The following is a 21,148-nucleotide window of genomic DNA, read 5'->3' on the forward strand; positions in this document are numbered from 1 at the left end:
ATTATTAATTACACAAGAAAGATAAAATATACTTTCCTCACCCCCTAAAGGTTAATAATTTTATAATTGAAAACTTATAAAAATTATTTAAAAAATATAAAAATAAAAAGTGATTTTGCATTAAGGAAAATTATATTTGTCATTTCAATTATTTTATGACTATACATGACATATATTATTTTTTAAAAATTAAATAAGCATTATATTTTATTATAAATTATTTATTTAAAAATATCCTAATTTTCACATCAATTTAAAATTAATTTTTTATAATAGTCCAAGTTAAACCGTTTTTATAATTTTACAAATAACATTAATATCATATACATAGTATTTAATTATTTAATATATATTTAATTCATTTTGAAGAGAAAAAAAGAATTTAATATGAAAAGTCTAAAAATTATCATATAATTCAATAAAAACCAATTTGATGACCAAAAACGATTTTTTTTAAAAAAAAAGGATTTATAAAGTTTTATAATGATATAAATCGATTTCAAGAATTCTCTCAAAAATGATCCCCTAAAATTTTAAAAACAATCTTCCTAATTCTTTCTACAGTGGAATTGACAAAGAAAAATATAAATTATGGTATATATATAGCCCTTTTCTTATCATTTAGTTTTTATTTTATCAATATATAAATGTTGTATATTGTAAAACGAATTATCGTGATTCAAGGATGATCAAGGATTAGATATAATCTATGTGGCACATCAGGAAGAAGCCGCAGAATATTGGAACGATACCTTGAATCCCATGAAACAATGGACGAGCAATTTGAAAGATAATCAAGTTTAAATTAACATTTCACGAATTTGTTCTTTTATTCTTTTTGTAATGATTAGGAAATTCCCTAATAAAGCGCTAAAATTATTTTATTATTTTTTTCATGCCTTGTTATCCCTGTCTCTCGTGTTAATACAGTCAAAATTATTCTTTCGCTAACTTCTCTTTTATTTACTACCAGCGTTATAATCTTTTTCTCCGCTATAAACTTCCGGCGGTTTTTGCTTTTTCGGGTAACGCACCAAATTCTCTATTTTTTTATGTCTGAATCTGAAATATCTAAACTTCTAATTTATGTTACTTCTCTTGATGAACCGTCATTTTAACGTAGTCATGCATATTCTACATAATTTTTCCAAGTTTTACTATCCCAAAATTTTGAATCTCCAAATACTCACATCTTTATCTTAAAAAATCTCCAAAAGCACACTGATCTTGTATTCTGGCTATCCAAACTTTCAGTCATTATAACGGTAAACTCTCTTCTTCTCCTTATTCAGAATCAAAAATTTCTCCCGTGATTTTCCCATTAATCGTCATTTCTAAAAGCCATCTGATGACTGCCTTTAAACATGCCCAGATTTAGAACCATTTTCTGCCATCCCTGAGTGTATTTTCTGATTTCTAACTTAAAAACTACCCCATCATTGCAACGATTTTTATTATTAAAATATATTCTCAGTCATAAAAGTTATTTATCACATTTTATTTAAAACCTCGATATACATTGGATTGATTATCATTAAATGTTACTATTATATTATGATTTTTATACCTCTTCATCCGCCAGAATCGTTAAAACTTTATTTATTGTTCACTTTTTTCGATCTAAGTCTAAACTATACCCCCTTTATTTTTACAAGCAGTAATGCCGTGCTTATTTCTAATTTTAAATAATTTTCATTTTTAAATTATAAGAAAAGAAGAGAAGAGAAAAAGGTTGATAATTAAAACTTTTTTAAAATAAACTAAACTAAACTATATATATATATAACTAATTTAGAGGCCAAATTTTAATTTTAATTATTTTTTCTTTTTTTATTCAATTATAATTATTAATATATATATATTTGTTAGTTCATTTTTTAAAATTGATATCAATTAGTATCATTTTAAAAAGAAATGTTAAATATGGGTAAGATAAGATCAGTTCCAATTTCCAATATTCTTCCAGCAATATAAACATATTTTTTTATATATATATTATTAAATTTATAAATGGATAATTTACGAAAAATCAAAATATTTCTTAAAACGAAATATAGAGTAAAAGAAATTAAAATTAAATTTTTATCTTACAGATTTTGAAGTTATTACAACTAAAACACACAGTTTTGGGAATATAAACTAAAATTATTGCTTATATCTCAAATGGCAGTCCGTTAATTTACCTAATGTATATGATAAAATTTTTTTTCCAATGATATATTTAAAAATATAAATTTACGTGACCCGCTAAAAAGTGGTGCAAGCAGAAAAAGGCCAGGGTACGTTGAAGCAGAAAGCCCTGGCATAAATATTTTAAATTTAACACATTAGAATAATAATTCTACTAAAAAAAAAATATTCATAACAATATACTATATAAAAATGAAGTGAAATTTATTGTCTAAAGTGACTTTTGTAGATATGGATATTTATTTCTAAATAGAGGTGAGGGAAAATAAGGAGGGGGGGGTGTAATTTTTCAAGTAAATGTATATAAATAAATATATTCTCAAGAGTGCTGAGGCTATTGATTTGGAAGAGGAGCACAAATGGGATGCAAGTATGTTGTGGTGATCGGGTCTAATTTTTTTTTTCTAAAGTTTTGCCCGGCCATAATTTATTTAAACGATAGAAATTAATTTTTATAATTACTCAAAATAAACGATATATATGTTATATTGCGTCTTGTTTTCTATAAATAAAATGAAATATTTTTATTTTACATAAAAAAATTCAACATAAAGTTGATAAATTTAGGTCTAAGACCCGACCCGACCCGACCCGACCCGGTCCGAATTTTCTCAAAAAATATTCAGCCCGACCCAGCCCCAACCTGATTTTGTTATATAGGCCTTTGCAGATCTCTAGTGTGTTGTGTGGGCTAAATAAAAAAAAACTATAACTTGTGTAAAAAGATTTTAAGATTATTTGTATTTTTCAATGTATAATTAAGGTAAAAACAAGCTATAATGATTAATAAAACTTATGCAAAAAAATTAAAAACGTACTTTGACAGTAGGGCAAATTACTGTCAATCAGTGGATCATATCCACAAGAGGCACACTCAGCCCTCTTATATTAAACGGGCCCTGAGAGTAGGGGCTTGGAAATCATTACTTGTTTTTAAAAAAAAGTAAGAGAAAATACAGTTTAAAAGTTTTTATTATACAAAACATGCCTACTAATATAATATCGTAGCTATGAATTTGAACGGGAATTGGTAAAGAAAAATATAGATAATATCAAGGATGGAAATTAATGTTAATTCAAATATCAAGTTTTAGCGTTATAAAAAAAAATATATAAGAAAAATATTATATATATATAGTCCATCATCAAGCATTATGGAACTGAAGACGGTCGTACTGCTGTAAAGATAAATGCAGCCCTAACGATATACTTTGTCGGGTACGGACTTTCGATCATTTGCCTCTCCACGGCTTTCTTTATCCTTATATCCTACAAGTATATAAAAATTAACAGTCTTTAAAAAAAATCATTAATATTTTGAAATCTTTGGCGTAGTAGGAGATGGAAGAAAAAAGAAAATGATTATAGCCAAAATTTATTATCCGTTCAAAACAAGAGGGGAATAGAATCATCGGATAGATGATTTGCATTAATTTAATGTATTAGACAATGAGTAATATTGAGAAGATATATTGGTAACTCACCCCCCCCCCCATCTTGAAAATTGATTAAATATAAATAACCATAAGATTTAGATAACATGCTAAAAATTAATTAAGAGAATCTTAAAATGTTTAAAAGGCCATAAAATTACATATACAAAAAATGTAATATTTTTTTCCACCATTATTTAACTTTCCGAAAATAATGGAAAGTATAAGTCATAAACGGAGATGGATGCGTTCCTTGCACGTGGAATGAAACTATTGTAAGAAAATATAAATCATCATTTCTGTTCGTATTATAAAATGTTAAAAATTGTATGCAAATGCGTAGAACCTTTAAAATTTAGCACAGCTTCTAGGATTCCAATGGTAATATTAAGAACGCTCTTCCCAATATTGATTTTTTTTTAAGAAAAGAAAGAAAGACAAAAAGAAAGAAAGAAAGGAAAAGTGTCAATCAATAGAGGAAAAGTCTTAAAGGCTTAGGAAGAAGTGCTACTAAAACAGGGAAACTGTTAAACAGAAGAGGAAAAGGTTCAATCAAAAAAAGTAACAGTGTCAATCAAAATGAAAAAGTCCCACGATCAAACAAGAAGTGTCAAACAAAAGAGGAAAATGTCAAATAAAAAAAGGAAAAGTGTCAATCAAAAGAGGAAAAGTCTCAAAGGCTTAGGAAAAAGTGCTACTAAAACAGGAAAAGTGTTAAACAAAAAAGGAAAAGGTTCCATCAAAAAAAAGTAACAATGTCAATCAAACTGGGAAAAGTCCCACTATCAAAAAAGAAAAAGTGTCAATCAAAAGAAGAAAAGTCCCAAAGGCTTAGGGAAAAAGTCCGGCCAAAACAGGAAAAGTGTCAAACAGAAAAGGAAAAGGTTCCATCAAAAAAAGTAACAGTGTCAATCAAAATGGAAAAGTCCCACGATCAAAAAAGAAGTGTCTAACAAAAGAGGAAATGTCAAATCAAAATAGGAAAAGTGTCAATCAAAAAAAATTTCATTCAAAAAAAGAAAATTTATAAAAAAGATCATTTTGGTAAATCATTAAATCTTGAGGAAATTTTTAATATTATTTTTTTTATGGATATGATCGTTACTAGGTTAATTACAACCTAAATGATATATCGACCCATACTCAACGTATTGAGAATTTATGGAAAGATCTTAAGAGCATCCCTAGAACAGGATGATAATCTTCTTTGTCACTTATATACAGGCGAATATTTTTATTTTCGTAATATTATACATAATTTTTTTTAGCTAATATTTTCAAAATTACATTTAGTATAAAAAATTTTTTTTACAAATTTTGAGAGGGTTCTCTAAATTTTTCCGGGGGCTCTAGCCTCTGCGCTCTCCTCCCTCCCCTAGTGACGCTAACTGCAGATATGCCAAATTTAAGTAAACTAATTTCTCCATTTCTAACTCATCATTTTATATTTTTGATATAAAATAAGTTCAAAAAAAAACTGACATAGTCCTAACTTAGTAGCATCTAATAATAAAAACACCACGCCTTTTTAATATTTTTTTAAAAAATATATCTTGGGCGCATTTAAAAATATTTCTAAAACAATAGATGGACGATGGGCCGGTATATTATTTTTTTCGGAGTGAAATGAGTAGAAGAGAGTTGTGATTATTAATATTCAATTATTTTTTTAAATTAAATAATCATTATAAATAGGAGACATATTTTATAAGTTTAAATAAAAAATACATTTCAATAAATATAGGGCCAAAATCAACGGTTTTTTTTATAATTTTTTAAACATTGGGCGGATGAGCTGGTTAGACAAATCTTTAGAAAAATGGGCCGATATTAAGAAAAATTAATGGGTGGGCTTAGCGGCTTAGAAAAATTAAATCAACGAGTGGGCATCCCTGTTGGCTTAAACCACACCCTTACCTCTAATTCATTCATTAAAATACATAAAAAGTGTGTATCGTAGGCGTAGCTAGGATTTTCCTAGGGGGGGGGGAATAAGTCTGGAACAAATATGAAATATATTTTTACTAGTTTATAAATAATATAATAAATAACTTGTATATTCATTAATATAAAAGCCAATGATAAAAGCATGGTATTAATTTATTTCAAACAATTATAAGAAATTTATTTATAAAAGTAAGTAGACATATAGTTAATATTCCTCTATTATATAGAATTAGTAAAATACTAGGTAAAATTCCACTTTTACAGACATATGTGACAGTTAGAGAATATATTACAGTTAACATTTTAACAAATTTTACTAATCAATGCTCTTGATAATAAATATAACAACAACAATTTGCACTCAATTATTTAACGCCATCTATTTATTTAAAATATAAATGATATTAAAAATTAATTTTCATATTATTCATGCCGTAATGTTTTCAAAAGATATTTTCTGATATCCTTATCAATAATTTATAGTTTTCTGTAAAATATATAATTCGCTGTATTGGCAAAAACTTGATTGTCATGTGATAATTGATAAAATTAGATATACTGTAAATCTAAGACATATAATAGTACACTGTATGTATTGTGCTTTAATATTTTTATTTAATTTATGATTTAATTTTATCAATAGTTTTATAATTATATTTTACTTTTATTAAGATAAATAAATTAAAATTACTCACTTTATAAAAAATTATATTTGATATATTATATTATTTAGTAATTTAATGGATCTATTATTAATAATTATAATACATTTCCCTTTTGTCTTAAGACTTATCTTTGGCTTATATTACATTTATTAAAAAACATTTTTGGTTCATTTTACATATTTATTTTCCCAAAATTGTATAAATTATGATGAATAGTTTTATAAAAAAATATCAACTTTTACATTTCTTTCTTTCAAATTATTGTTTAAGATATATGCATACATTTTTGAGGGTCAAAGAGTGAAAGGGGGCTAAGGGGGATGTTTTTTATTAGCTATAAATGATATTTACAAAAAGTGATAAATTTTTGAAAGGGGGGGATTTCTCCTTGTCCCCCCTCCCCTGGCTACGCCCATGGTGTGTATACATGGAGGTAATAAAAAAGCATTTCAAATAAATAAGAGATATTTAGTCTAAATGACTTAATGTATACACTTTAAATAAGTGAATCATTAGCCTAGTTTGGTATTTAATGTCATTGTATCAGAGAGCCAAAAAACAACCAAATTACGATTTAACAAGGTTAAGGATACAATTAAAATAATAATAAGGGTATGGTTTTCATAATAATAATTACAAAAATCATTTTGTTATATAAATGTTTTATTAAATTTTTTTGCTGGCATTTAGTGCACCTCTGCTTAAACGTTATTTTTATTTAAAAAAAAAGGGAATTTTGAAAAATAAAGAAGACATTAATCAAATTGACCAATTAAACAGAGATTAACCCATAGGGGGTTAGTTATATACTTTCTTTTTTAAATGTATTAAAAATGCTAAATAATATTTATTTTGATTGCTCAGAAAGCTAAGATGCTCCCGCAACAAAATACACTCCCATTTGATAATGTCCTTCCTGTTGAGCGAGATTTGTTGGCTGCTGTTTTACGAGGTCTTCAGAAACCGCACTGCCATGGCAGGACACAAGATTATATCTATATCTCAACTGTTAGCGGAATTGAAACAACCTTATCAGCCGCGCCCTTTCCATTTGTCCAAAGTTCGTTATGGAATCATTTTTTGGGGAGGGGTATTATCATTTGAAACTTTATTTAGATAGATTTTTCGTTTATATTAATATATCTGAAAAATCTGAAGTGAAAGGAAGTAACAAATGCTTCTTTATAAAAGTGTTTGGATGTCAGCTAACTTCTTATCAACCCAAAATTATTTATTTGCATAACGATCAATGTAACTATCAACAAGATTATATATTTACAAATTTTTCGGGATAAAAGTTTATGACTATATTTCTATCCATCTTAATAAGCTTACATTTCGATGTCACATTTTCTTTAAGATTTGTCTGTTTAAACTTTCCACTCGTCAACCTACATATTATTCCCATTCTTTATCTGAGGCACCATCATATTCATATTCCCACCGAGTTTTGCGTCGATTGGAACCCTTATAACATCTCCATCTTTCTGCTCCGTTTATTAATGTTAAAGCTTAAATTATATAATATTCTTGCTATTTTACTCGTCCCGTAGTTATCCCATCTTTTGGTTAATCGTGCAAAGCCCTAACTTATTAGAAAATGTCGATTCTAAATATTTGAAACCATATGATTTTTACATTCAAACCATCAATATAAACCATGAATTATTATAATAATTTTTATTTTCTTGTATTTTATACCCATTCTTATATATAACTCAGTTTTCTTTATCTCTCTCCCATTCATTCAACTATCTTTTCCTCACTCACTAACAGAGTGCAATGCAGTCATTTTCAATAAAACCATTTCGTATTTTGTTTACGAGCTGATAAATAAGAGTTGTGTAGACTTATATATTTGGATCATGGAAAATTAGTTGTAATAAGTTTGAAGTACGCTAAGTTATTCCTGAGACTTCTCCGATTTAGTTGACGGGAACATGGAAGGTCTTATTCATGTTGATAAAATATATATGTGTTTTTTCTAATATTCGTGAATTTTGTTAAAACACATACTGTAACATGTAAATCAGTTCCTAAAATATTTTAATATTTTTATCTATTAACTCAAAGTAAATCATTAATTTGATGACCCAGTAGTTACTGTTTCTTTTATTTAGTATATGGAGCCCTTACCATCTATTTATATGTTTTACATTTTACAAGAGTCGGCTAAACTTTGCTAACATATCTACTAAGTCTAATTTATATCAGCACTACTAGAGCTTTAAAACCATTTAAAAAAATATTTATATACTTTTCTAAACACTTCTAATAAAACTCCTGCCATTGAGTCTCTTTATTTCCTGTCCCGAATTTAATAGCTCCTCATTGTACTCATGCCATCTATTTAATATATTTCTCAATTTTCTTTATTTCTTTCCCTAATATGTCCTTTATCAATCTTGTGTCCTTCACAATATCTCTCATACATATTGCTATCTCTTACTTTTACACCTCTCTTAACTATACCCATGATATAAGCTACGGTAACCTTGTGGTTTTATCAACCATTCCCAGGTTTTATATAATCTCTTTTTATTCTTCCAACATCTTCTCTTCCCCATCATGTGTTACTCTCTTCGTATATTAACCTACCTTGCAATTTTTCAAGAACCCTATTATGTCACTCTTCAGATTTTTGTAATGAGATTCTGCCTCTCAGATTACCAATTAAAATCGATTCCCCTAACTCAGTGCCATATGTTTCTTGCGCGCTTATTAATTTTGTTCCATTAATCATATATATTGGAGCTCATGAGCTAGGGCCTAGTGTTGCTAAAAAGCCTGATCAAGATTATGACCAAAATAATATCGTGTAAACCTGATGATCTTGCTCGTGGATGATAGAAAGGTTTAGGCGTCTACTTGCCTAAATCTTGAGGTTTACACAATATTATTTTGGCTAAAATTTCAACAGGGCCGTTTATTAAAAATTGACCCTAATCGGGCTTTTTAACAGCATTACTAGGGCCTATATTTCATACATCAATTTAAAATCTATTGCCAATTTATTTTGACATGCTCTACACCTGATTCGCTATTAAGTTTTCTTTATTTAGGCCGCATTCATAAGGGAATTCGATACGACAACAGCTGATTGATTTTTAAAATCTGTTTATGAGATCAATTTTTTGTAAAATAATTTTTATTTTATCTTTAATTCCATACATGATAATAATCTAAGAAATATTGGTTTTAATAAATAAAAATTGGTTAATCGATCAGCTGTTAAATCGTGTCGGATCGGATCCTACTATGAATGCAGCCTTATTCCTTGGAGTCATTTTATATGATTTTTATAATAATCAATCTTATTCATTGGAGTCCAGGATATTGGCAGGGAAGGGAAGACTATTAAATATGTTTTCCCTATAAAGGCGAGACATTATAGTAGACATCGTAACTTTTACTCATCAGACAAATTTCTGAAGAGGGCCCGAGCCGCCCATCCTTTACCCTTAGCTACGTCTATGCTGTATAGATAAATTCTTATATTATATATTTTGTTTAACAATCATATGTTTGAAAATTATTTTGAGAATAACCACTAAAAAAAATAAAAGAGGAATTAGTATATTAGGAACAATGCTGGTCTACATATCATTTTTAAAATATTAAATATTTATTAGGTATCGATTTGCAACACCTTATCAACATTCTACATCTACTTCCACACTACGACATTCTTTTGGATGTTCGTGGAGGGCATATACCTCTACCAGGTTTTGATAATTGACTTTCCGGGGAAAGTGTTCTCCATGAAATATTACTACATCATTGGATGGGGTAAGTTTTCTAAAAATATAAATTTTCTTAAATGTATTTTTTTGTAGGTGTCGTTTAACGGCACGGTAAAACTCAATATTTCATCCAGAAAAATACTACGCCAGTCTGAAAATTTAGTTGCTCATAGAAGGAACAAAGGTCTTTACATATATTATCGTAATCTCGAGGCTTAGGCAATATTTTTCTAGCTAAAATATTGAGTTAGCCGTTTAAAAAATCGGTTTAAAACGAGTAGTTTAAACAACACTAGTTTTTTGGCAGAAAATTTGGTTAAACGCAGGTGAGTAAAAACGAAATTTATGGGAAAATAATGATGATTGGGAGAAAAGGAGACTAAATACTGTATTTAGTGATGCTTAGTCACCCTAACTAGGGCCAATTACTATATGACCTAGCCCATCTTATAACCTAAAAAAATTAGCTTAGATCTTCTAAGTTGATTGCCAACTTTGAAGATTAAGATCATTTTTTTTAGTATTAAAACTTGGCAGTTTACAAAATTTTAGTGATTTAACCAATACTGACTGTATCCTTATATTTTTATAAGTTATGTATTCTTCTTTATAAGCATAATAAATTTCATGAAATGTAGCATATATGTTATATGTTATTAAATTTTTTTATTTTAATATTAATTGGAGGTCGGCCCTGCGATCTGGCTAAATTAGAATTTGCCAGATAACTTGTACATTGGGCTGGGTCAGAAGTTTTTAAAAAATTTTTAAAGCGTTAATATCTATTCCCTTTATAAGAATTACTTGGGAGTCGGACAAGTCTTATAATATTGTTTTCCTGGGCGAAGGGGATTCGATTTTCCCTCCAGGATGAACAAACAATCTAATTCTGGGTTCGTGCCGACCTCTAAAATCTTAATCGATCCTCTCCAGGCGCCCAGCAATGAATTATTTAAAATTATGTATAGATATTATTTATTTTAGCAGAAAGTAAACCATTAATTTTAAAAAAGATATCGTAAAATATTTTTATCTATTAATATAAGCGAAATTTTTAAGTGTATTTGATTAACATTTTTAAAATAACTTTTTGGGACATATAGATTAAGGAATTGGTCTATACTCCACGGTCATCTGGGGAATAAATTTACTTGTTTCGTGGAAGATTGTTAAAGCGTGCAAGAGATTGGAGAGGGCCTGACCTCTAAGTAACAGGCGTTAACGAATTTTTGCATGAAGCATCCATAATTCTTAATAAATGACTTCAATGGGTTTAAAACTTGGATCATTTATTTGTGAATATTTAATTAAAATTGTAATATTTGTCTAGATAAATACTATAACTTTCCACATGTTCATAAACATTACAATATAATGGAATAATTGTTGAAATTTTTGAATGATGTTCCTTTCAGAGAAGAGAAGATTCTGTTTTGATATAAAAATCTTTCAAATCCTACATTATTTTTAATCAAATATATGTCTTCCTTCAATTTTCATGAGTCATGAAAATTGAATTTAAAAGAAAAAATTATGTAGAGATAGATTTGAAAAAAAAAATGAAATTTACACATTTTAAATTTTGTTTTATATAATTATCAGAAGACCTGCAAAGAATCTTTCTTATAGGCCTCCAAATTTTTTGATGTCTTGAGAATATCGTGGCTATGTTAGAATTTTTGCAACTAGACCAGACTTATTGGCCATGGCCTGTATATCCCGGTCTAGTTTACGTTGAAATAAGCAATCAGTTTACATAATATTTAGAGAATTCACTCATATTTTATGCCCTAAAATAATTTATATTAAAAAGTGCATCAATGAAAGTTCTTTGTTAAAAAGAAAAATATATAGGTTACCAATTTTTTTCCCCCATGAATTTCGTTTTTCGATTGTCTATCTTGAACCAATTTAAAAATAACCTTCTCCACCTTTTTTGGTTTAGAAAATCGATTTTCGCGCCTTGATTAAGTATCCGTAATTAAGTTAAATTCTTTTATTTGGATCGGCACAAAACTTTATTAAACACATGTGTTTTTAAAGGGCTAACTCAAAATTTCATCCAGAATATAATATTACTCAAGTCTGAAGATTTGGCTTGTAGAAGGGAACAATGGTTCGGACATCTATTATCGAAATTTCATGGCTTAGGCAATATTTTTCCGGCTAAAATATCGAATCGGCTCTAAAGGAGTCGTTTAAAAACACTATTAAAACTATACAGGACTAGTTATAATAGGAAAATAATGAGTAAGGACTATACATTTAAAGGGAGAAACGTTATAGATTATAAGATACCGAAAAATTGTAGACTTAATTATTGTACATTCCCCCCTTTTTTTAGGCCTACCATTTGCATTTGCCGTGATTTGGTATTTGACTAACAAGATAATGTACCATCACACGTAAATATTATATAAATATATTATAATTTAGACTTTTGTCATTTTTTTTTTTCAAAATCATTTTTCATTTCTTTTAGTATTAAAAATGTAGATAGGACATTTATATTGTAATAATGATTCATTATGAGTTTGAAAAAAAAAGGTCACAAATTGACTAAAAAAAATATAGATTATATATGATTATAATCTTTTTTTTTATCTTTCAGATGCGTTCTAATCTTGAAGATCAATCTTCTGCATTACATTTATGTCGTGCCAATATTCATCGTCCTTTTAGTATTTTTTTTTACAAATATATTTAAATTGTCCACTCTATTTTCTTAGATAAATTTTTATATACTTGTCAAAATACTCAAATTAATGGTGGACAAAATTTATTCTAAGAGCCAAAGACGAGCCCATAATTGTTTGTAAGTTTGGTATTAAATTTTTCTTTCTTTTCTTTTCTTTTCTTTTCTTTTCTTTTCTTTTCTTTTCTTTTCTTTTCTTTTCTTTTCTTTTCTTTTCTTTTCTTTTCTTTTCTTTTCTTTTCTTTTCTTTTCTTTTCTTTTCTTTTCTTTTCTTTTCTTTTCTTTTCTTTTCTTTTCTTTTCTTTTCTTTTCTTTTCTTTTCTTTTCTTTTCTTTTCTTTTCTTTTCTTTTCTTTTCTTTTCTTTCTTTTTCATTCTTATCATGTAAATTTGATTTATTATTAAAGCCACATTCATAATTCATTAATTAATTAATTTATTCATTATATTTTATAATTTTCTAAAGCAAATTTATCAAGGGTTTCTTTTGCTTGTCAACTATCTTAGGAGCTTCCTATATTATAACACTGTACACACCTTCGAATGGCCACAAAACGATATTGTCATCCTATGTATTACCATTGCTTATATCTACGCAGGTTTTAACGAAGCAAATTCTAATAATCAAACAATTACAATATTTTATTTATTATCTTTAAACAGGGAATATTAGTTTCGCTTTACTGCTGTTTTTGCAACCACGAGGTTACAATTTTTTTTTATATATACTCTCAACATCATAATGTTCATTCAAATAATAATGATTTGTATATTATTTTAAAACTCTACAAAAATTTATTGTATACAATTCACCTTTAGAGGGTGGTCCGCAACGGAGCCCAAAAAGCTCCGCCCACTAGTTAATTATAAATTTTGTTTACCCTAACCCTCCAAATGTTCAAAAATTATTTTAATGGCTGGTTTCGGCTCTGTATTCATTTGTTTTCACGTAACTCTTAATTAAACGTATATGATACGCAATTTTAACAAGTTGAAGTCTGTTTCGCTCATTTCGCCTGAAAAAAAATATTAAAAATTCACGGGCTCAGGTCCGCCCATTACTTAAAAAAGTTTATAGACCGGCCCGCTACCCGCTCATCGTTGAAAGTATTTTATAAAACCTGATCACGCATGGGTGGTGGGAGCGGGTGTTCTAAAATCCTCAAATTGCGGACCCTCTACTTCACGTATACATTACATAAAAGACGTAAATTGACTTCATATAAATGAGAATATTTTAAAATAAAACCGCGTTGATTTTTCTTCATCAGATTAAAATCGTCATTTAAATTTCTTAATTATTATATATCAAATTTTCTGGATTTTTATTTTTGGGAATTATATTTATGTTTCCATCTAGCCTTTATGTATGTCACCAATTATATTTAATATAACCAAAAAAAAAACTTAATTTTTAGGTTAAAAGAGTAATATGGAAACATCTAAAGTCTTGTAGGGAGTCCAAATGTTTGTGTCCATCTTGCCGAAGCCGGCTTAGCATTGATCCCTTGAAAAATTCCAAGATGGACTCCCCAGATTACCATCCAATAGTGCATCACGGTTCAATAGGTTCAGCAACTACTGAAGAACAAAAAGGGTGCGCTCTTATACCCTTATTGGCCCGTAGAATTCATCATTCCGACAAAAACAAAAATTCTAAGCAAAAATTCGCAAAGTCTAACAAAGACAAACATTCAATAAATATAATTATTAAGCCCACCTACCCAACGAATATTAAACTTGTGATAGAAGGTTCAGAAGAAATTTGAATTTTGAATCTCTTATATATAACAAAAAAAATGTTTAACATTATGTTGTTTGAAACTATATTATTTATCATTCGCCAAAGGTATACACTACTATAATATCATCTAAAATATGACATAGTACTTATATAATATTTTAAACTGAATCGTTAAATCTAACACTTTATCTTATATTTTTAGTGATGTTGTATGTGTAAGTAATTCACGAATTTAATATATATATTTATATAATATACAGTTTAAAAAGAATAACTTTCAGAATATTAGTTCACAATAATAAATAATATTACATTTAAATGATATAAATAAAACTTTGTTAATTTATGGAGAGAACAGAAGGTGTATAAATTATATTCAATCTTAGTTTATATTATTATTATTATTATTATCGATAAAAAGAAGGCGGGGGGGGGGGGGGTATAGATTTAGAAATTCAGAGAATAAATGTTCAAAGAAGATTTTGTAACTGGAAATCTGAACTAGGGGCAAAACATAGGAACGTGAACTTGAACCTTTCAAAATATTTAATGAACCAGACGAATTTTAAAATTTTCAGCAACCATGACAGGTTCTAGCTCTAGTGAAACTAGTGTTGTTAAAGTTACTTTTGAAACATAACTAGTAACTGTAACCAGTTAATACATGTAACTAGTTATTAGTTACATTTACATTATAAGTTACTTTTTGGTTCTAATAAATTTTAAAATTGTCTATTAATTCTAAAAATAGGTTTAAGGTTATGTATTAAAAATTAATGATTTTTTCACTCAAGTATTTGCAAATATGATATTTATATATACAGTTGTTGCAAATTATTTTAAACTTATTGCAAATATATATATATTCTTAATGTCAATTCAAATAGAACTGTATAATATTGGAGTTTTTTTTGTCAAGAAAATTGTGATAATAAGAATAATACGGAAAGAGTATTAGATAATTTATTTTTTACTTAATTATATATGCATGCATCCTATTGTATAATTTGGAAAACACTTTAGATCATGGAATTTACCTATTTTTTTTGGAAGGCAAAAAAATCCTGAACAAGAGGACCATGACAAAAAATACCCTAGATAATTCCCCAATTTTCAAAAAAATTAAATTAGCATATAGAATGAAGGTTATTTGAGTAATCATTTGTTGAAGGAAATGATATTTGATATCTGCATTTAATATTTTGTTATTTCTATCATAGTCTTTGTCTTTGTCTTTTTAGTGAGTATAATGGTGACTAATTTAGCATTTTATACAAAAATTATTTAATTCCAAAATAATCTAAATCTTTGTCTTTCCTTATAGTAAGTTTTATGCATTAATTTAGCAAAATTTCAAAAAAAATTAATTTATAACTTATGAAATTCCAGAGTGTAAATATTGCCAGCAACTTGAGAATATGTAAAAATATTATACTAAATTATGTAAGGAAATATAATATTAAAAAATAGGTTTATTACTTGAATTAGCTTACAAAATTATAAAACACAGCAATGTAACAATTTAAGAAAAGAAAATCTATTTCCACATATCATTTGCGAACACAATCAGACATTTAAACAAAATTTTAAATTTAATTTAGAATTAATTTAGCACAAAGCTAGTCCCTTGGAACCAAGGACTACCCCTCGCTTGGGATTATACATGTGCAGATCATTTTGCCAGATATTTTACTGTTAATTCCATCACTAAACTGAAGATACAAAAAATAAATATAGCCACCTTTAATCATTTGTTTGTTAGGGTAGTCTCAGACACCTGTGGATCATTCTTTCAAAATAATAGAGCAAAGGTTACGTTTAATCACAGGCGATGCTTCTACCTACGACAAAGAATATCAATAAATTTGTCGATCCAACTTTATGTCTATACATGGGTCATTAAGCCCAGCCGACCAAACCTAAATATATTATTTTTATTTCTCTTCTCTTAATTACATATTTTTATAAAGTTATTGTATATTAATAATAATTTTAATATTCTTTTAATAAATGATCAATTCACATATTAAAAATAAAATTAATTATTTGAATATATTATTTAGATTTATACATATATATATTTTTAGAAGTAACTAGTTACTTTTGGCATTTACATTAAAAAAAATAAAACTAGTTACAGTTAGTAGTTACAATTTATAAAATATTACTAGTTACAGATATTTTTTAGCAAAATAGTAACTTTAACAACACTAAATAAAACTTTATATATGTGTTTACACAATAATTATTTAAAATAGCTATTTGACATCCTATTTGCGAGATATTTAGCCTAAATTTTCTGGATATTTTTTTTTTCATGCCCAATAACGAAGGAACCGAGAAAATTTTGAACTTTAAATTTTTTTAGGAAACTCGAAAAACCGTAACCGTATTTTATCAGAACCCTAAACCTTTCTTAACGTGTTTCAAATTCTGGTTTAAAATAATCTATAATGTGTCATGTGATCTATAATATGATATATTTTTTTTAACTCCATGGCAACTCAATGAATGTGTGATTACAGAAGCTATTAAAACTAACAATATTTGTAATTAAAGAATGCATAAATTATACAAACAACATTTTAATGCTTATAATTTATGTTTAAATTTTTATCTTTTGAAGTTATAATGCGCCCAAGCACATATTGTTCAACGCAGCCTTTCAGAAACGCAAATTAAAAAACCGCAAACGCAAAATTGAAGCGTTAATTATTATTTTTTTTTTAATACGACACGTCTAAATTTTAAACAAAAAAAAATGATGTCCAGTTTAAACGAATGCATTTAGCTGCCCCGAATAGCCCCTGGACTCCTCCTATAGTGAGATATTTGGTAATTAAATTTGATCATCATGCTGGGAACTTATTCCTCAGCTTAATCATTTAATCAAGAATTATTTAATTTAATATCAATTACCACAATTCCAGTGTTGTTAAACGCTACTTTTAAAAATAGCGCGCTACTGCTATCGCTACCGCTATCGTTTTCAAATGAGTAGCGCGCTATTAGCTACTTTTTACGCTATTTTGATTTATTTTAAATCATATTTTTTACGTAACTCTATTTCCACAAATAATATATTGGTATAAAAACATGAATATGATTTGTTACATATATATATATAATTTATTTATTATCGCACTTTAATAATAACATTTCGGTACTGTCATCCCCAAGTCTAGAGCGACGATCAGAAAGTATCAGCTTTGCCATACTAAATAATCTTTCGCACTAGCACTTGAGGGCAAACACAGTATTTAATTTAATAAACACACTTTTTATATGAAAAAAAATGATCAAAAATATTTAAATGAGTATTTTTAGATTTAAAAAAAGCATTTAGAGGTTCAATAATATTATTATTATTATTTATTTCAAAAAACAGTCTATGGAAGGCTGCGGTTTCGATCTTGCTATAGTATCGTGGTTAGGCATGCCATTTTTTAACGTTACCATCAGCCTATCAAGTTGCCCTTTAGATTCAGTCAAATTAATGTATGGCCAATTTAACTTGAAACTAGGATGAACGATGGCAGCTTATTACATTATCATCATCATACAGATCTGGAAATCTAATTTATATAAAGCGATTGTATTTATTATAAATATAAGAAGAATACCTTTTTAATTTTCAAAATTTAAATTTATCTGAGATTTAGATTCATTTATAAAAAAATATTAAAATAGCATTAAATTATAGTAAATTAAGATTTTAAAAATATAATTATTATAAACAAGGTAATTAATAATATATTAGTTTTGAATTTTATATTAATACTATATAATAATATTATAGATTGTATTGTAAATTAAGCCAATTTAAATTATGGCTAATCAAGCAATAAATCATTCATTTTATATAATTGTATAATAGAAAATAAAAATAAAGTTTTAACCTTTTCTCAATGCCTTTTAGCATAGACTCTACCAGTGGTTTGCAAAATTTTCTTGCATTGAAACCGATATCCAGTCGTAATTTTTTCTTCAAGATTAAAGTACTTTTTGAATTTTAGGAAAGGATAATCTATTTCCATTTTCCAAAGAAATTTCGCTATCTTCAAACAATCTCACACATTTTTAATAACTATTAATGCTAACTAAATTTAAATATAAATTTAAATTTCAAAATTAAATTAAATAAAAGGATTATCATTTTAGATTTAATAAAAAATATATTTTAATAATTTTTGGATGTATTTATTATGTAAAATTGAAAGTAGCGAAGTAGCGCGCTACTTTGCTACTTTCTAAATTAGTAGCGAGCTACCGCTATCACTATTTTCTAAAAAAGTAACCTACTAAAGCTACCGCTACTGAAAAAAGTGGCGCGCTTTAGTAGCTATTTTAACAACACTGATAAATAGTATAATAATACAATTAACAATAATATTATCATATAATATATCCTAAAGGTTTAACTTTGATATGACCATATTATATAATATTAATACAAAAATGAATAGTCTTGTTTGTTATAGCAATTTACATAAAAACCTTCCTTTTACTTATCAATACTTTATTATTCTAATAAGCAAATATTTTTAAATGAAAACGAAAATTTATCCCTTTAACTATGGCTCCAAATTTTAGAAAAGATAGTGGAGACCCAGCTACTTATGAGCCTAGGGTTATTACAAGTTTTTTATGATTATTATTTTTTTGCCATAAATATATTATGTTTACAATTTTTATAACAGAAATAAGCCTATTGAAAAACGAATCGAATGATGAATTATTACATCCGATTCTTTTAAACGAATTTAATCATTTCCAATTCGTAATTTTATGGTTAATATTCATACGAATATACAAAAATTATTCTAATTATTTAAACGATTTAATTCGTATTCGTTTTGAATAGCTTAAACATGATGTATGTCGTATGATATGATTTGTATCTTTAAAAGTATCTTTTCAAATGATTACTTAAATATTTAACCTCTCCTTATCCACATAATGGTACACTGTCCCGCATGCTCTAAAAACTTAAAAATCACCAAACCCGGCCTCTTCACCAAACACAAAACCAATGGCATCGTTTGTCCTGAGTCCGAGAAGCGTCCTTCTCCTTCCTTCCTAAATCCATTTCCATTTTTTCTTCACAGCCATTCTTCCACCTCATCCAATAACGCCTATATACCAACCACATTAGACAATTTATTCCCCTCTAACCTACTACTCATGGCGACATCATTAACTTCCTAAAATCTGATAAACCTCTCATTATCTCTAGAATTCCTAAAGGTTCCAGAGTACAAATAGCCAAAGCCCTCTCCACATGCCTTCAATCATTATTAAATAACTTCTCCTCTCTCGATCATTGACTCAAACTCTTCACATTTTTCTTCACGACTCTCCAACCTCCCAGAGATTCAGAAATCTTTAACCCAACAAATCAAAGACGCAACTATACAACCCCTCACCCTCACAACCACAATATCTTCTCATGAATCCCAAAAACTTTCCAGCCTACAATTAAAGGCAAAGTTAATTTCCAGCAAAATTAACAACTTAAACATCAAATCCGCCCTTCGCTTAGTAGCATCTGATGATTCATTTGCTACTACGAAGACAAAAAACTCAAATTAAAGCACCCCTCTGGAGTTGATTTCATACCTCCCCCTTCTCCCAATATTTTTCCTACTGATTTCACCCCCGCCGAAGTGCGTAAATCTATTCTATCTTTCCATCACGACTCTTCTCTCGGCTACGATGGGCTTCGTCCCATCTTCCTCCAAGATCTTACACCCCCCCCCCCTCATAGTCAGCCAGGTTCCAATTTTACAAAATTTAACAATATTTATTAACAAAATAGCACACGAACTCGTTCCTGAGTCCATGAGACCACTCTCATTTGGTGCTAAAATAATCGCACTCGAAAAACCCAATAAGGATATCCGCCCAATAGCAATCGGGACCGTATTCCGCCGTCTTGTCGTTAAACTAATATCTTCCAAAATTAAGGACAACGCGGCCTTAATTTTAGTACCTCACCAACTAGGAATCAGCATCCGCTGCGAAATAGCCACACACGCTACTCGTATCCATCTCCAAACCAACCCAAGTTACGAAATCCTTGTTAAAATTGATTTCTCTAACACCTTCAACTCCATTCGTCGCTCTACTTTCTCCCACAAATGTACCACTCATTCCCCACCTTTTCTCAATTCTTCCATTCCTGCTATTCCATGCCATCTCATCTCCAATTCAAAAACTATTTACTTTCATTGTCAGAAGGGATCCAACAAGGCGATTCTCTGGGTTCGATACTTTTCTGCATTGGAATCAACGAAATGGTCGAAAACATTTCTTCCAACTGCAATCATCCACTGCATACTTGGTACATTGACGACGGAATACTCTGCGGTCCTCTAACGAGGTCGCTTAGGCACTCACCATCATTAAAACACATTCCCATGCTATCGGTCTCTCACTCAACGAACATAAAACTGAGTCTGCATTGCTCCATCCCATTTACCCACAACTTCCACACAACCGAACTCTCATCCCTCAGTCATCTCGGCTCTCCAGTCGGTGGTCTGGAATCCATCAATCACTTCTTTACTAACGCATCACAGCTTACTTCATTTCAAAAACATCTCTAAGTTTCTCTCTCCTCATCAAGCTATTTTTCTCCTCAAAAACTTTTACTAAATTCCTAAAATTCTTTATGCCCTTCGATCTACCTAAATTTTCAAATTTCCCTACTCATTAAAATCATTTGAAATC

General features: G+C 28.4%; 1 protein-coding gene and 1 long non-coding RNA gene across 2 annotated transcripts; both read left to right on the plus strand.

The window, feature by feature from the left end:
* Positions 1-510: 510 nt before the first annotated feature.
* LOC135927114 (corticotropin-releasing factor receptor 1-like) lies at positions 511-12,797 on the plus strand. The gene is made up of 8 exons (XM_065463052.1): positions 511-594; positions 685-798; positions 3,329-3,465; positions 7,100-7,295; positions 9,868-10,024; positions 12,323-12,383; positions 12,590-12,659; positions 12,708-12,797. Exons 1-8 carry the CDS (start codon positions 592-594, stop codon positions 12,795-12,797), a joined length of 828 nt encoding a protein of 275 aa, XP_065319124.1. The 5' UTR covers positions 511-591.
* Positions 12,798-12,822: 25 nt separating this feature from the next.
* Positions 12,823-14,411, plus strand: LOC135927237 (uncharacterized). Its single transcript, XR_010572010.1, has 3 exons — positions 12,823-13,271; positions 13,336-13,377; positions 14,091-14,411. It is a non-coding gene; the product is annotated as an uncharacterized LOC135927237 (long non-coding RNA).
* Positions 14,412-21,148: the final 6,737 nt, after the last annotated feature.

The sequence above is a fragment of the Gordionus sp. m RMFG-2023 genome, chromosome 3 (assembly GCF_954871325.1).
Source record: "Gordionus sp. m RMFG-2023 chromosome 3, tfGorSpeb1-WG-v2, whole genome shotgun sequence".
Lineage (NCBI taxonomy): Eukaryota > Metazoa > Nematomorpha > Gordioida > Chordodea > Parachordodidae > Gordionus > Gordionus sp. m RMFG-2023.

Coding starts and splice junctions, on each gene's coding strand:
- LOC135927114 (XM_065463052.1), top strand. Junction 10,025..12,322: donor TTACTACATCATTGGATGGG/GTAAGTTTTCTA, acceptor CCCTTTTTTTAG/GCCTACCATTTGCATTTGCC. Junction 12,660..12,707: donor CAATATTCATCGTCCTTTTA/GTATTTTTTTTT, acceptor CTATTTTCTTAG/ATAAATTTTTATATACTTGT.